The sequence below is a fragment of the Brassica napus genome, chromosome A8, assembly GCF_020379485.1.
Source record: "Brassica napus cultivar Da-Ae chromosome A8, Da-Ae, whole genome shotgun sequence".
Taxonomy (NCBI): Eukaryota; Viridiplantae; Streptophyta; class Magnoliopsida; order Brassicales; family Brassicaceae; genus Brassica; species Brassica napus.
Genome location: NC_063441.1, coordinates 15,545,985 through 15,562,033, shown reverse-complemented (window position 1 = coordinate 15,562,033; position 16,049 = coordinate 15,545,985). Strand labels below are relative to the sequence as shown.

The 16,049-nt window shown below is 34.2% G+C and overlaps 3 protein-coding genes, 1 long non-coding RNA gene and 1 pseudogene across 12 annotated transcripts; 1 reads left to right on the top strand and 4 right to left on the bottom strand.

Moving 5' to 3' along the window:
- Window positions 1-1,540: 1,540 nt before the first annotated feature.
- LOC125577059 lies at window positions 1,541-4,520 on the bottom strand. 7 transcript variants are annotated; one of them, XR_007315383.1, is made up of 10 exons: window positions 4,221-4,520; window positions 4,036-4,113; window positions 3,898-3,953; window positions 3,595-3,810; window positions 3,202-3,429; window positions 2,968-3,079; window positions 2,604-2,821; window positions 2,375-2,456; window positions 1,876-2,222; window positions 1,541-1,783 (listed from the first exon to the last, which is right to left on the bottom strand). It is a non-coding gene; the product is annotated as an uncharacterized LOC125577059 (long non-coding RNA). The 7 variants fall into 7 exon arrangements; XR_007315384.1 differs by having other exon boundaries at window positions 1,876-2,133; window positions 3,893-3,964; window positions 4,221-4,518; XR_007315382.1 differs by having other exon boundaries at window positions 1,876-2,133; window positions 3,898-3,964; window positions 4,221-4,518.
- Window positions 4,521-6,014: 1,494 nt separating this feature from the next.
- LOC106363796 (protein POLLENLESS 3-LIKE 2-like) lies at window positions 6,015-6,715 on the bottom strand. The gene is made up of 2 exons (XM_048737503.1): window positions 6,705-6,715; window positions 6,015-6,492 (listed from the first exon to the last, which is right to left on the bottom strand). The coding sequence occupies exons 1-2, from the start codon at window positions 6,713-6,715 to the stop codon at window positions 6,015-6,017; spliced, it is 489 nt and encodes a 162-aa protein (XP_048593460.1).
- Window positions 6,716-6,855: 140 nt separating this feature from the next.
- On the bottom strand, window positions 6,856-8,979 carry LOC106427225 (annotated as a pseudogene).
- A 459-nt stretch (window positions 8,980-9,438) lies between these two features.
- On the bottom strand, window positions 9,439-10,682 carry LOC125577058 (L-type lectin-domain containing receptor kinase IV.2-like). 3 transcript variants are annotated; one of them, XR_007315377.1, is made up of 3 exons: window positions 10,178-10,661; window positions 10,074-10,112; window positions 9,439-9,759 (listed from the first exon to the last, which is right to left on the bottom strand). XR_007315377.1 is itself a non-coding variant. In XM_048737744.1 (2 exons), the coding sequence occupies exons 1-2, from the start codon at window positions 10,423-10,425 to the stop codon at window positions 9,693-9,695; spliced, it is 315 nt and encodes a 104-aa protein (XP_048593701.1). In that variant the 5' UTR covers window positions 10,426-10,682; the 3' UTR covers window positions 9,456-9,692. The 3 variants fall into 3 exon arrangements, 1 of the variants encoding a protein (XP_048593701.1); XR_007315376.1 differs by lacking the exon at window positions 9,439-9,759 and adding an exon at window positions 9,793-9,995 and having other exon boundaries at window positions 10,178-10,660; XM_048737744.1 differs by lacking the exon at window positions 10,074-10,112 and having other exon boundaries at window positions 9,456-9,759; window positions 10,178-10,682.
- A 346-nt stretch (window positions 10,683-11,028) lies between these two features.
- On the top strand, window positions 11,029-12,371 carry LOC106405551 (fatty acid desaturase 4, chloroplastic-like). Its single transcript, XM_013846071.3, has one exon. It carries the CDS (start codon window positions 11,195-11,197, stop codon window positions 12,065-12,067), a length of 873 nt encoding a protein of 290 aa, XP_013701525.2. The 5' UTR covers window positions 11,029-11,194; the 3' UTR covers window positions 12,068-12,371.
- The last annotated feature ends 3,678 nt before the right edge of the window (window positions 12,372-16,049 follow it).

Sequence of the window (16,049 nt, the reverse complement as noted above, 5' to 3'; positions counted from 1 at the left end):
TTTTATAAATTAATATCTCTATAAATTAATAAAATTTCAAAGTCCCAACATTTAATAATTTATAGAGGTTTTACTATATGTAGTAGACCATTATTGGCTAGGTGTTTTTCCGGTGAAACGCACCGATTTTTTTTTATTCTTTGAAATGGTAATTTAAATACAGTGAAACCTCTATAAATTAATAATGTTGGGACTACACCAAAACTATAATTTTTTTTATTAATTTATAGAGATATTAATTTATCAATATACTAACTGAACCAAAAATTCAATTTGGGACTATAAGATTATATTATTTTATAGAGATTTTGAGTGTATATTAACTTATAGAGTATTAATTTAAAGAGGTTATACTGTATATGGTTTTACTGCTAATTTGTTTCTTAAAGATTTTTCTAAATTTAGGATATTTAAGAATATATTTATAAATATATTAATTTTATTTCACTCACACATCATTTGCTTTCGAAATTATCAAATATAAGTAAAATTTGAATATATATACATGAAAATAAATTAGTTTTTTACATAGAAGTATTGTATAACCTTGTATTATTATTTTTTTCTTTAGAAAGACTTTGCAATAATAGAATTTTAATGTTTTACATTTTGGAAGGGGATACACATAGAAATTGTATAGTTAACATTTATTATCTTTTGAAAATTTAAATGTGGATTTGTTTTGTTACATAGAATTTTTAGTAGAGACAAACAAAAATATAATTACGTAAATCTAATATATTTTCAAGAGTGACGCCTTATAATTGAGATCATAAGATATCAAGTATATTTTGCTTATTCCATTTGACAGAACGTAGTTTTAAAAATATAGGCTTTCTTTCTTTGAGATTAGCCACCTGTTTTTCTGTATCATCATCTTTGATCCTTTGCCTCTGCTCCAAATATCGAATCTTAGAATGTGACTGTTCGAGTTGCAACCGAAGATGGGATTTACGTCTCTGTAACTCGGTCACATCTATTATTGGTACATCTTTAACATTATGCGCCTTCTCTTCAAGCTGTGCTTCTTGTCTCTGCAGCTCAACCACCAGATTTGCTTAGTCATAGTTTACCTGTTGTCTTTTTTTTTCTGAAACATGAGTCTAGCATTTGTTAGTTTAAGTTGGGCGCAAACTGTGCTTTCTCCTTTAGAAACTCTGTTCCTGATTAACTTTAAGAGAGAGAGTAAGAGAAGTATGTATAAGCAATCGGTAACTCAGGAGCACATCACATAAAAGCTTTGATAGTGTTGCCTTGAAGACTGTTCCAATTATTGAGGGCTCATAAGAAGACTGAAACAGGAAGTCTTTTGTGTTTTTTTTTCAGATTTCGTATTTTAGTCACACTCCCGAACGGAACCTTGTTGTATATAAGATGGAACCAGAAATTAGTTTTCAAATGGAACCTTGTTGTATAAAATATGGAATCAGAAATTAGTTTTCAAAATATTATTATTCCCCTAGAATTTCGTAATGTAACTCCTTTCTTGATGTACGTTCTTCTCTCTTTGCTTATTACTATATCCAAAACTTAAGAAAAATGAAGTAAATGCTTTAGTTCTAGATTTGACATTGATTTTGATCTGAAATGAATTTACAGGAGATAGATGAGAACAGAAGGAAAATAAATAAATATAGAAGTAAAGTGGAAAACCTATAAAAGGTTATTCACTACGCCTCATGATTTTGTCTACAAAGATAACAGAATCATTCCAAGCAACTATGTTAAAAGCTAAACCTTGAAGTACTCTTAAACGGCTCTTCAACAACTCTCTAATAACATCCTGCGAACACAACATCAATAATATTATTCTGGTTAGTGTTTAGTAACTATTTCAATCAAACTTAAACACTTTACTTTCTTGAGTTTGTTTACCTTATTTTACAGAATCTCGCATATACAATTGAGATAATCCAAGGTAACAATGTTTCAAACAATAGAGCAGAATCTCTGCTCTCTCAGCCGTAACATAGTTACTGAACGTAACATAAACCTTTGGAAGTTGCCATGTAAGACACTAATGATGCTGCTGATGATAACCATTGCAGATTTGTGTATATGATTACTACTCTCTTTACGTTTATTGTGACGGCTGACTTAATGAGGGAGACTTAAACCAAGATTCATATTTACCTGTATAAAAACAGTTGCGAGAAGTCTTAACGGCTGATGATTCGGAGCAGCTTATAAAGAAAAATATCCAGAAGTTTCTTCGGAACATCCTATATAAACACACACTAATAGGATTCTATAAAAAACCATATTTAAGTTTATTTTCAAGCAAGCATCATTGATAGAAAAGAAAAGCAATTGTATATGAGAACATTTAAATTTCCATTCAGAATAAAGTGTCTATAAATTGATGGATGCTTACCTCTTTAGGTGTAAATAACTAAATCTGAACTTGCGAAGTATTCTTTAGGACTAAATCTAAATCAGTGCATACAGAGAGACACCTAAAAAACATATAGATACACGTAGCTGGTTAGTCTTTTCTTAAATTATCTATACTTGTAATGTTAAGAACATAGTACTTAACACCACTGCTTAAAATTAATTCAGTAAGAGAAAACAGAGATCAAAGGTATGGTGGATGGTTTTACCCTAAGGTTGGAGTTGCGAAGAGGAAGAAAAGAGACTGTTTGTGAGGAACCAGCGCGAGCTTGTACATCACGCGTTTCTGACTCCCAACAACGCTGTAGCCGCCGCAAAATCACCATCTACATAGTATTGACATGCTGATCACCGTCATTCCGTCAACCACATGGCCATTGCTCCCCTAGATCTTATTACCAGGAGGGATATATTATATCAACTGAACCTGAATAATAAAAACGCGATTGTTATAATGATTAGAAAATCCAGAGTACGTAAACGTTTCAGGGAATTAGGAAGCTAAATAAATTGGAAGATGACCGGCGCATGTATGAAGAAATACTCTGTTTTCACAGATGCGAATGTACGTACATAAATGTTACATGGAATTAGGAAGCCAAATAAGTTGGAGGGTGACTGGTGGGTGTATGAAGAATGCCTCTGTAGCTTAAAGATCTTTTAAAATCTATGCTGCCTGCAATCACTGCGATCAATAGGTTCTCGTCAGTACGTGTGAACATAGACAGATTGAACATGATGACTATTAAAGTGAAACAAATTATCTTACGTACATTTGAGATGGAAAAAAAGAGTCTAGAAAATTACCTTAACTTCACGGATTTATCCCATCGTTTAAAAACTTATAGCTGAGTTCTCACCAATCTTTTTGTCGCACCTAACTTGGAAACCGACTTCTTGACTGAGGTGAACACCAAGCTCATGAGCCACCCTCTCGGCAGTGGCGAGGACAGCAACACGACGTGGCTGTGTAATACCAATAACCCCACTTCGAGAATTAATTTGCTTTGAACCAAAACCAGCTTCATAAAGGAACTGAAAGATTCAGAAACAGGATTAGACATGAGCAAAACCACAAACCTGAGGAACTTGAGTGGTCTTACAGCAACCGGTTTTCCAGAAATAATAACCAATCAAACGAAACACACACATCATAGCCGAATTTTAAAAAAAAATCATAAACCATTCTTCTTCACGGACCTCTTCAGCAGAGATTAACATTACTTTGGAATCGAGTTCATTGGGATGAATAAGTTGGTGAGAATCAGTATGAAGAGCCGGGATATGGATTTCAGGTGTGGTAGGCTCGTCCATGCATGAATCAGAGTTGTCATTTTCCTTGACTGGTTCATCAGACAAAACACCAGCTTTAGGTAGTTGCATTGGTCTCATGCGTTTCTCCAGCTTCTTATCAGACTGAAATACACAAAAGGAGATTCAGAACAACACCATTGACTAAACTTTTTAACAAAGAGAGAAACTATGGTTGCTTGCTTACTCTACCTATGGCTTTTGAAGATTGGAAAAGCGAAGACACATCCTGAGATATTTTATACTTGCTGCAGAGAAACTCAATACCAAACTCACATAAACAAAAGATGATGAATGAATTGGGAGCTGAAGAAAAGAGTGTAAGCATACTCTTAACAACTTGGAAGTTTTTGCAGAGAGGATCTCTTATTTCTCCCTGTCTTCCTCAAGTTTCTTCAGCTTCCGTTTCTGAGATTTGCTCAAACATTTGTTTACAGGTATAAAGGTATTAGTCAGGCAGATAGAACTACTTGCAAAAATCTTATTACTATGATTAGGGTTTATCTAAAACTAACCTTGTTGGGTCCTTTATTATGCTTCTTCCTTGGAGGCATTAAATCTAAGATCGAATCGTCTCCCTTCATGCTTTGCCGATAAACTGAAAGAAGAAGAAGAAGAAGGCAATGATCGATTTAAAGACAAAATTATAGCAGAGAGAGAGAGAACCACATCATTACATCGGTTTGAGCCACTAAATCTCTCCAACCTCCATTCATGGAGTCAGAGAAGTCGTTGGAGATTGAACAATAGGATGAACCCTAAAAAGCTACGGGAGGCGAATGAAGACGTAAGGTCTTCTTTTGCCAAAAAAAAAAAATATAAGGTTTCTCAGAATAAATGAAGCGCTGCCGTTTTGAGTAATTCGGACACGTGTCACGTTCATATTATTCGAATTTCTGACCTGTCTGCTGAGGTGGACAGCCCAGGAGAGAAACAAAGTGTACTTTATATATAAAGATATGTCTTAAATGATTAAAAAAAAACTCCATCTAGAAATATTTTAAATGTAGAGTGCTCAGTATTTAAAATCTCCATTTTATTAAAACTAGATCCTTTTTCCGCGCTACGCGCGGATAATATATTTAAATTTGTTACATTTATCATTTTTATTTGTATGTGAATTTTTGTATATTAAATTATATATAACTAATTTTTAAATTTTTTTTTATATTTTTAGTTTGAAGTAAGTATTTCTATTATATGTAACACAATTAACTAATAAAATATGAAGAATCAAGTCCGAACGAAAAGAAAAAAGTACTTCAATAACCTACTTAAAATATAAAACCCTCTTTTCAAAAAAACGTACTTAATAACATTTTTTTATGTGTAATAGTTGAAAACTGAAAATTGAATATCGATCTAGAATATTATTTTAATATATCTAATGGTAAAATATTAATTGTAATAAATAAATTTTGAATTTTGTAATATTACATGAATTAGAAGTCTTTAAAATCTAAAATCTATTTTATAATATATTTTTTATTCATTTATTATGACGTTACAAAATTTTGCTTTAGTTTTATTTGTATATTAATTTTTTAATAATTTAGTTTCTTTTTAGTAATTTTAAAATTATCAAGAATATAATATATTTAAATATATCCAAATATGATGTCTCATTTTAATGTGTATTTGCATTGAACATATTTAATTTGTAGTCTGTATATAAGCCACACTATACAAACAAAAGCACAAAATAAATTTCATAGACGTTGTTGTTGCTTTACTTCTATGTGTAGATGTGATGCCGAATTTTTGTAGTTAGCGTTTTGCCGTGGTTACTAATTTTCTAAGATTCGTATTGTAATGTGGTTGAGATGTAGTGATGAACTGTTCTAATATTTAGCGGTTGGTGTTATGTATATGTTGTGTGTGTAGAGTCAAGAGTGTATTTAACATTGTCGGAGGTTTTTCTAAAAGAAAAATAATGATTATATTCCTAACTTAAGATTTTTTTGTTTTTTGTTGTAATTTTTAATTGGTGATAACATATTTATAAAGTGCATAGCGTTTGTTGAAGTTTAACTGGCTAAAAATGTAGCGAAAAAGGTATTTTTGTGTAAAACAAAATTGTACTCGATCATAGTTAGACATAATGACTTTAACTCAACATCAACAGTTTTAATTTATTATTAAAATATATAATCTTCTATGTCGGACACGTGATATATCAAAGCGTTCATAAATTAAAAAACACATCTAATTTTATAATTTGATGAGTTTTTAATTTTTTTAAAAAAACTTGGAGAATGTTTCAAATAATATAACTTTGTAAATTCTCTGTAGATAATCAAAAACATTTCTCAAGATTCTTTATCGACTTCGCGTTTATAACAGCCATTGTTACCAGAGGATCTTATTTGAGATTGACTCAGGCTCTTGGGTTTATGGAGGACAATGTGATGTCCTGAAAAACCTTGAGCCTCTTCTTGTCCAACACTTTCGTCTCTGTCCCCAAAAACAGCCATGATCACCACTTCTTCGAACTCCTTGCTGTCTGGTAATCCAGATTCTATCGCTTTCTTCTCTTTCGTGTTTGTCTCTCCCTCATCACAACCACCAAAACTCAACATTCCCATGGTTTGACTCGACGATCTTGTCCTCTTCAGCTTCTCTTTATTGTTGATCAACTTCGAAGAGAAGAACGGTTTTGCATCAACCCTTAATGGGTTGTTTAGTACTACATTCACATTCACATTGGTTTTCACGTTCTCGTCACCGTACCCACCATTGCTCAAATCCGGCTTTGCCTTAGGCTTCACGCTCTGTTCTCTACTGAGGCTGCCATATATAGGAAGAACAAAACATGGTGTCAAAAAGCCTTCTCTACTCAACCCTATCATCCCCTCCTCTTCTCATCATCTCGGAGCCAAGATCGTTATAAGCATAAGCTTTTAAATGTGAATCCACTCCTCTAGGACCGTTATTCAAGTGGCTATCTCGTAATTGAAAATGATGCTTACAAATATCTCGTAAGCTTTAAGTACTTGTACCTTGAAGACATCAGTGCCACACAGAAAACCACCGTCTAATAAGACAGAAACTTGTCCATATATGGTTCTCTCGAACGTGGATAAATATGAAAACTTTACAACCTAAACCAGCATGAGCTCTATCGCTAAACTACTTTATGACACTTGGATATTTTAATTAGGAAGCTTAAAGCTTGAAACTTAATATTGATATGGAACAAATCATGAAATCATGTTCATATACTGGTCATATAATTCACTTTTTGCAACAAACTAAGACACACACATAAACAGAGGTCCTACTGTGTAGAAACACAATTATACAAAGATACTACTGCCGAGCTGATAAATAGCTTCAATGAACGTCTCATGAAGTTCTTGTATCCCCACCTGTTCATCAAAACCCAAACCATTCACCCGCAAGACAAATCTATGATATAGTAACTCCATGATGGAATCCCACAAAAAATTTTTATCGCCACCTGTCATGTATGATCCCCTTCTCTCTTCTGTCGTTTACACCATCTGTGATTCTTCTCTCTAATGTGGTCTTATTTCATATATAAACATTCTTCTTGTGGCTCTTGCCTCTGTGTAGTTCCAACTGGTACATTTCTGTTGCATCATATTTGTTTTAGCAATCCATTTGGTCCATGGTGTCCTCTTTTCGATTCACAGAAAAATAAAAGCTCAGCTTAGTAACATACCTTGTATAATCAACATGAAAGAGATCATGAGTGTTTCGAGTGAGTGATTGTTGATCAGCCTTCTTTCCTCTTTATCTTCTCTGGCCATTTTCCTTGAAGCTGAAGCAGATTCAGTTTGGTCCCCTGTTTGTGTCTCAAGACTAAATTCGATTTCTAAAGATGTGCAGTTGCATTGCTTTGGAAATGGCTCTGAGGAAGAGGTCTTGTTCTCTTGTAGCTTCTGTTGTTTCTCAAACATAATCTATAGTTGTCGGCCCTGTTTCTCAATCTGTATCTGCAGCGACCGTTGGACCTGAGGCATATAATTTAAACAGCATCACACATTAGTCATGATATGTTAGGACTTAGGACGCACTACTACTCTTTCTTGTTTGAAGTAAGGTAAAGAAGGGTAGTTTATTTTTATTGATAACACAGGTGAAGGAGATCATATTACCTCGAGCTGATCATGGAGACGTTTCTGAACTTCCATTTGAAACCTTAGAGCTTGTGTGATCTCAACGCTCATGCAAACGAAACATTAACAAAAATTAACTTAGCTAGAAACACACATATAAGTATTTAACCTTATTACAAACAAAACTCTAAACAAATAAAGTCCCTACGTTTTCATGTCAAGAGGTTTGATATCTTCCATAGATGTCAACTTCTTTTCTTGAGGTTCTTCTGTAGCTTCTGAAGTCTCCGGTTTGTACCTCGCCGTTCTGTATTTCTGTAGAAAGAAAGACCATATAAAATGAGAAATGAGCTATATACCACAAAGATAAAACAGAATGAGATGCAAAAAAAGAAACGTGGAACAAACCTTCAAATGGCTTTTTAAGTGATAGATGGTCAAGCCAGGGTTATTCAAGAGATTCAAAACAGCCTTAGGCGTGGCTCCTAATGGTGGATATTAAGAAAGTTAAGAGAAGAATAAACAGCCCTGAGATATTCTTTTTCAAGAACTAATAGAAGAAGAAAGCTTACACACGTTCACTACCACAAAGCTGATTAACAGCTTCAACGAACGCCTCATGAAGTTCTGGTGTCCAACGCATGCGTTGCTTAGATGCAGATGATAAGTTTCTTGCACTGAGCTGCTCCTCCAACGAAACCATTTGATGCGGGGGGTGGTTAGCTATTACCTCTTCTTTCCTTGGTACGACCAAACATGGTGTCGGTATCTGTTGAAAAGGCATGATTAAATGACAAAATGAGTAAACAGAAGTTCGTATAATAACGCTACATAGAAACTGAACCTGTGGACTTGGATCTCCAAGAAGTTCAGACCAGTTAGGCTCCGAACCATTGTCAATAAGCTGATCTGCCCAACTTTGCCATTCGCTTTTCTGATGGAGTTCCACGGATGAGACCACCCTCTCTGCTTGTTGATTCAGAACAGGAACTTGATAAGAAAAATCAAAGAACTCGTCTAGAGGGTCTGCCAACTTGGAAAATCTTCCAAATAAAAAGCTTTATTTTTGGGTCAGTATTCAGCTTCCATATTCATTTTTCCCAGTCGATAGGAGTCGCTTGAAGGACTTGTGCTGTAGTCTCTCAGTGCTCACAAGCTGCCCAATATCCAGATTTTGTTGAGTAAACCCCATCCTTCGTTAATAAAATAAAGAAGTTTCATGATGAACTACCAAATTTCATTTGGAAACATCTGGTAAGATGTCATATAAAGAAAGAGAGGATAACAAAAACAACAAAGAAGACGTAATACACTGGATTTAGTGTTTACCTGTGAGCACCTTCTAATGTGGACTATGATTTACTGCAGTTTCCACCCTCAGTGATAAAGGCTGGCTTCAAGTCGCCATGTTCATCTTCCCCATTTTTGGCTGTGAAGTTATGATGTCGTTCGAATCAGTAATATATCGACTGTAGCATAAGGCCACTGATCCCATGGAGACTATTATGTAAGACCATTGGAAAATACAGAGTTAGGTATTTAAATGCAAGCTGCTAAAACAGATGCAAAAAAGTGAATTACAAAGTATCATCCTAATCTTCTGCACCAGCGACACTTTTTCGTTTAATGAACTGTTATTCAACCTATTCATAGAAACAAAAACAATGTGAGACAGATAATCATCAAACACCAGTTTAAAAAGCATTTAAAATAGAAAATGAATTCTCAAAGCCACAATTAGCTGCAGGGAAGATAAATAAGACAAAATAAATAGCTAAATTATGTTTATTCATAAGTCGGATACATACTCTGATGAAGTACATATAGATCATTGGATACCAGGTTCTACATTCTTGGGTCATAAGTATACTGTTTTTAGAACCATAAGAAAAAGACCGAGGCAGGTCAACTTACAGTTTCAGGCAGATTATTAATCAGCACTGAAGTCATCACCGTTGCTCGAGCAAATATTCTGAAAAAAAATCAGCAAAAACAGTTGATTAGATATCCAAAGCATCATCAAACAAAATGTCTAAATGTTCAAAGAGTCGTCATAAACAGTAGACTTTCCAACGCTTTCGAATCCTTCAGTGTCGGGGTAATATAATGGAAGTTTTTACACCGTCAAGCTCTATCTCTAGTGGTGTTCCCCATACCCAAATCCATGTTCACAACAGTTAAAGTGGATTCCAACCAAAAAGGTTAAACCTTTCAATAGCAAGAAGACTATATTTGAAATTGGAGGATGATATTGTCCTGGCAAAAATGGGATTAGTGGTGACATACCTTTTGTTTTGGTATCACGCATGTGTCCAACACCAAAACCTAATGAATATGAAAATATTTATTTATGACTAAAGCTTGGAAAGGAAAGGGCAAAAAAAAAAAACCTTGCATCTCTCTCGTTCCAGTACTCAGCGGCTGAGTACTCAAACGATCTTAAACCGTTTATATCGATTCCGTCGTGGTTATCGTTCGGATCTCCGAACTCGTTGCTTTGGATCGTGTCGAACTCGACAGTGAAGACGTGGTTCGTTTCGTTACCGTTGTTTGAGTTGTTGAAGAGACCGATGTATTGACTTGATTGGGAGTGCGGAAGTGAGGCTATGGGATGGAGAGACGACGAAGACGATTCCATGGCCGCTTAGAGTGGGGATCTGGGAGTATATGGCGAAGACGAAGGTGGTGGAGACGGAAGAGACGGTGGCGTTTGGTATGTCTTTGAACTGGATTGGTTTTGTGTAGAAGGCGTGACCGTTTTTTTTGCCACCATGTTTGATCGCCGGAAGATGAAACGGAGAGAGAGAGAGATTCACGCGAGAGATAAAGCATGATATGGGCTGAGACTTAATTTGTTTCGAACAAAACAAATACAAAAATAAAAGAGCCCAAGAATACCCAATTTCTTGATCTGATGTGGTGAAATGCTGGTTTGCTATTGGCTGATTATTTTTTCTTACGTGGACACATTCCCCTTAGCTTATATTCACCTTTTAGTATTGTATTGATAGTAATAATTTTTTTATTTGTGAGATGATTAATTATGATAAAAACTTTCAACGAGATGTTAAGAATCCAAAATTTTAAGAAATCCTGTAAGTTTCACAGCTAAACAATTTGCTAGCGATCACATTGTCATTGGCCAATGCTGGCCACGCATCTCTAAGATTAGTTAAATAATCATTTTGGCTAGTTACACGTAACAGAGTTAATTCTCCCTTCTATATATTGCGTATGTTTAACATTCATTCATCAATGAAGAATCATTTCCCCTTAATTATTTTCTTATGTTATTATCTTTTCGTCTCTCTTTTATTTGGATCGAAATTTATCTTCTCAATACTTTCCTCTATCGTTTTTTAAGCGTTGGAAAACATATACAAACTTGATATCTTTCACATAATCATATGTACTCCCCTACAATGGATGTACCTCTTCAAACGAAGTACACTCTAAGTCCCATCACAAACAACATCCCAAGAAGCCATCGTCCGTCGCTTCTCCGTGCACGTGTTACGTGCTCTCTTACCCCCGCCAAGAAGTCTCATCCTAACCGTGAGAAGCTCGTTCTTGAGAAACGCCTTGTGAACCCTCCTCCCTCCAACGACCCAACTCTACAATCTACACTGACCCACCGGTTATGGGTCGGAGCGGGTTGCACCACCGTGTTTGCCTCTTTTGCCAAGTCTATTATTGGAGGGTTTGGTTCTCATATCTTGCTCGAACCAGCTTTAGCCGGTTACGCAGGTTACATCTTAGCTGATCTTGGCTCTGGTCTATACCACTGGGCCATCGATAACTACGGTGATGAGTCAACGCCTCTAGTAGGAACCCAAATCGAAGCTGCACGAGGTCACCACAAATGGCCTTGGATAATCACCATACGTCAATTTGCAAATAATTCACACGCTCTGGCTCGTGGAATAACCTTTACGGTTCTTCCACTAGTTCTTGCATGTAATGACCCGGTGGTTCATGGCTTTGTGAGCATGTTTGCATTTTGCATATTGTTTTGCCAACAGTGTCATGCTTGGGCTCATGAAAGAAAGAGTAAGCTTCCACCTCTTGTTGTGGCGTTTCAGGACATGGGGCTTCTCCTTTCACGAAGACAGCACGTGAATCATCACCGCCACCACCGTACGTATATGAGTTACTGCATAGTGAGTGGGGTATGGAACAATGTTTTGGATGACAATAAGATCTTTGAGGCATTAGAAAAGGTGTTATATGTCCAGTTCGGGGTGAAACCTAGGTCATGGAGCGACCCAAACTCCGAATGAACATACGAATTTGATATCTCCAACAACCTAGCATATACATTAATCATCCAGACAAAAATATTTGATACAATTTCTTAAATAAGTAAATCATTAAACGATATATTCTCCATCTTTTGTTTTATCTTATTTCTCTTGTAATAATGTTCTTGTATTGTCTCATATAAAGTCTCGAATACCTCTTTTGTTTCTCTATTTGGAAAGCATTTTCCCACAAGCTTAATGGGAACATAGAACATGGTGTTTTGCTGGAAAAGTAAATAAATAAATAAACCAACCAATGAAAAATTCCTAAATTTACAGCTTCTTCAAAAATTAAAGCAATAATGTGGTTAATACATTTACAGTCATCTTTTATTTATTCTACTGTAAGTCAAGACGCCAAACTGCACACTTTTACTATTAGGAACATATATTAAAATTGTAAAATTTTAACTTGTAATTCCATAAGAAAATGTGATGCGATTGATTAATTATGTTCCCTAGTTCAGTAAATACAACTATGACTTTCGAATAAAAAGGGCACACTTAAATAATTAATGAAATCTAATCTTATAACCATCTCATGTATATTATTAGAGAAACATTTGAAAAATTGTAACATTAAGTTTGTATTAATTAAAAAAAAAATTTGCTTAAATATTACTTAATTATGATGTCAATTTAGTTTACATGGCAGTATAAAAATCAATTGAAAAATTAATAAGTACAAAATCCAATTGTTAGGAAAACTTATATTAACCCAAACATAAATGTATATGATATGATAAACTTAATATTCAGCGATCTCATTAAATGAAATTTTTTTAAAATGGCTCAAGGTTGATTTATATTGTGATCCAAGTATCCAACATAATATGTTTTTTTCTAAAAGTGTAAGATATACTCTTAGTATTTATTAGTTGGACAACAGTTTAAATCAAAGTTTGATATATATTATGGTCTAAGTATTGCATGCTTTTGCTATAAATCGGAAAGTAATGATTTTTTAATTGTTGTTTTTTTTATTAATAACAAAGAGACACATCTATTCAAAACTATTTTCTTAATAAAAGAAGAAAAAATAAGAATATTGTTTGGTTCTTAAACCTTCATTGCCTACAAAAATTTATATAAAGAGTAATACAAAAATTAAGTTGTTTTGTTATTACCAAACAAACTTATATATCAAATATTTTTCGTTGCGACACAATTCTTTAGAATTTAAATTATGAAATTCATATTTAAGATTAAGAAAAAGTTTTAGCACCTGCCTAACTGTTTTTTGTAGTCTGGAAAACATTAATAATGCAATTTCTTATTAGTTAATGATATATATCACATTAATCTAATTTTCATCCTATACAAAGTATGGGTTGCAAACAAATAATACATCATCTTTCTATATTTAGATCTTAAATATAATAATAGTCGAATTGCAGAATTTTATGTTGTCTTAATGTGATCAATAACCAAACTATACTTCAAACTATATAAGTCTAACCTAATTTGTAATTGTCTTTTTAATATTTTAATTTTCCATTTTATGTTAAAACGAAAATAAAAATCTGATATTCTGAAAATTAGTGTAAGTTCAAAATCGAAAATATATAATTTACTGATAAGTCAGTAAAAGAAAATATCCAAATGTATTGGCACAACATATAAATGATTATATAAACAATAAAAAAATTGTATACATATAAAAATAATTTGATCGTATATAAATCTTAAATTTGTTCATACAATATATTTAATATTTCAATATTGTAATTTAGTCCGCGTAAAGCACGGATCTCATCCTAGTTTTTATTAATTTGAGAAATTTCTTATCTGTATGATATCAACAATGAACACTAACTACTTATGCGCAACTCTTTAGATGATATACTTTAATCATTCAAAATTTTCCTTTTTTTTTAGTTTACTACGTGAATATTCCTCTATGAAGAAGATCAAGTTCAATTAATAACTGTTCCTCACTCTTGGCTATCTTTTCCGTCATTATGTATGTTCTTAAGATCTAGTCTAGTGACTTCCATTGCACATGTAAGGAGAAGAATGACCTAGTCTAGTGACTTCCATTGCACATGTAATAAGATCTAGACGGTTTTGCTGGCAAATAATGGAAAGTGGGAGGTTTTTTCGGCGCGGATAACTGAATCTCTTTGAGCGTTGACATATCTCTTTATAGTAAGCAATGCATTAATTTAGTCCAGATCATCCATGACTCATGAAGTCATGAGTCTCATTAACTTTGTACAGCTCAAAAGCACACATTACATAGAGAATCTAATCCACTAATAACGTGGACATTGCCGAGGGCCGAGGCATCGTTATCGGAGACCACCTCCATTTGAGCGAATGAAATTAAAGACAAAATAAAATAAAACTTTTTTTTAGAATGCTCATCTATATTAAAAATATAATAAATATTTTTTTTTTTTTTTTGCCATCTATATATTATTAAATGGGCCAAGCCCAAATACCATACAGGAAAGTCCAAACCCGAAAAACAAAAACAACGGGCCAAACAAAACAAAAAACACAACGGCCTCAGGCCCAAAACTAAGTCGGGCAAGCCGACAAATACACGTCTACAACAACTAATTGACCACGTGTCGAGACCCGCTCCACCGAGAGACACGCGTCACCCGAACAGTAAACCGCAAATGACACCGAGAAGACGCCGCCGGAGAAGACGAAACCACCAGTAGTTTCGCCGGAACACGCCGGAGGCCGACCATCTCACCCATCTTTTTCACTTGGACTCTTTCGAACGGAGAGCAACATCGAGACTATCCTGAGAACTCCTCCAGAGCCAACGAACCAACTCTTCTTCCCTCACCACTTAAGACCCTTCAACGGTGAGCTTTTAAACCCGTAACCGATCCACGCTTTAAAACAACAATCATCTACGATCGATCCAAGAAACAACCAAACATGGAGTCTCAGATCGAGAGTTGATTGAGCGAAGAGAGAGCAAAAGCGAAGATCCATAGACCGAAAAGCCGGAGAAGACGGTGCTTTTAGAGCCACCGATTCCCGGAATCTAAAGCCGACGAAATCGATGCTATCGAAGCCATCGGTTCTCGGAAACTGAGCTGGCGACGTCGGTGTATAGAATCACCGGCTCCCAGAATCGATTTTGATAAACTGGAACCGGAACCACAAGAAGCTCCGGCCGAGATCTCATCTCCTCCTTCCTCTGTGTCGGATCGTAGAGAGAGAACAGAGCTGAAGGAGAGAGAGAGCATAAAAAAATATAATAAATACTTACAGTTAAATATATTATATATTTAATAAATTCAAAATGTTCCTTCCGTTTCAGATTATTTATCGTTGTAAGATAAAATTTTTGTTTTAAAATAAGTATTATTTTATAATTTCAATGCAAAATTTATTGATTTTATATTTTAATATGTTTTTCAATTAGTTAAAATATGGTTAAGTGTATTGGTAATAATGTTTTTATTTAATAAATTTACATAATTAAATATTTTATTAATCTGTGTGTCAAAATCTAAAACGACAAGTAATCTGAAACGGATGAAGTATTTTCTAAAAACAGTTTAATAATATAACAAAACTTAGGTTGAGTTTAAATTCACCACCTCTTATAACCAATTAAAATGCCAACTAAATTATTAATGAAAATATTATTTAAAAAAACAAAAATAATTGAAAAAAGAAAATGATGTCATTAACAAGACCCTAGATCTTAAATTCTAAACCATAAATTCTAAACCCTAAATCCTAAACTCAAACTCTAAACCCTAAACCTAAACTCTAAACTCTAAACCTTAAATCTTAAATTCAAACTCTAAACCCTAAATCTTAAACTCAAACTCTAGATCATAAACCCAAATTTTATACCCTATACCCAAATCATAAACTTAAATCCTAAACTCAAACCATATATCCTAAACATAAATCCTAGACTCTAAACTCAAACCGTAAACCCTAAACCCAAATTTTACAGTTTGGTTTATGATATAGGATTTGA

What these genes read in the sequence shown, in the direction of transcription:
- LOC125577058 (XM_048737744.1), bottom strand. Translation starts at nt 10,425, where the DNA reads ATGGAATCGTCTTCGTCGTCTCTCCATCCCATAGCCTCACTTCCGCAC. An exon ending in TGGAACGAGAGAGATGCAAG is followed by an intron (nt 9,760 to 10,177) that starts GTTTTTTTTTTT and finishes ATTTTTTTTCAG; the next exon opens with AATATTTGCTCGAGCAACGG.
- LOC106405551 (XM_013846071.3), top strand. Translation starts at nt 11,195, where the DNA reads ATGTACTCCCCTACAATGGATGTACCTCTTCAAACGAAGTACACTCTA.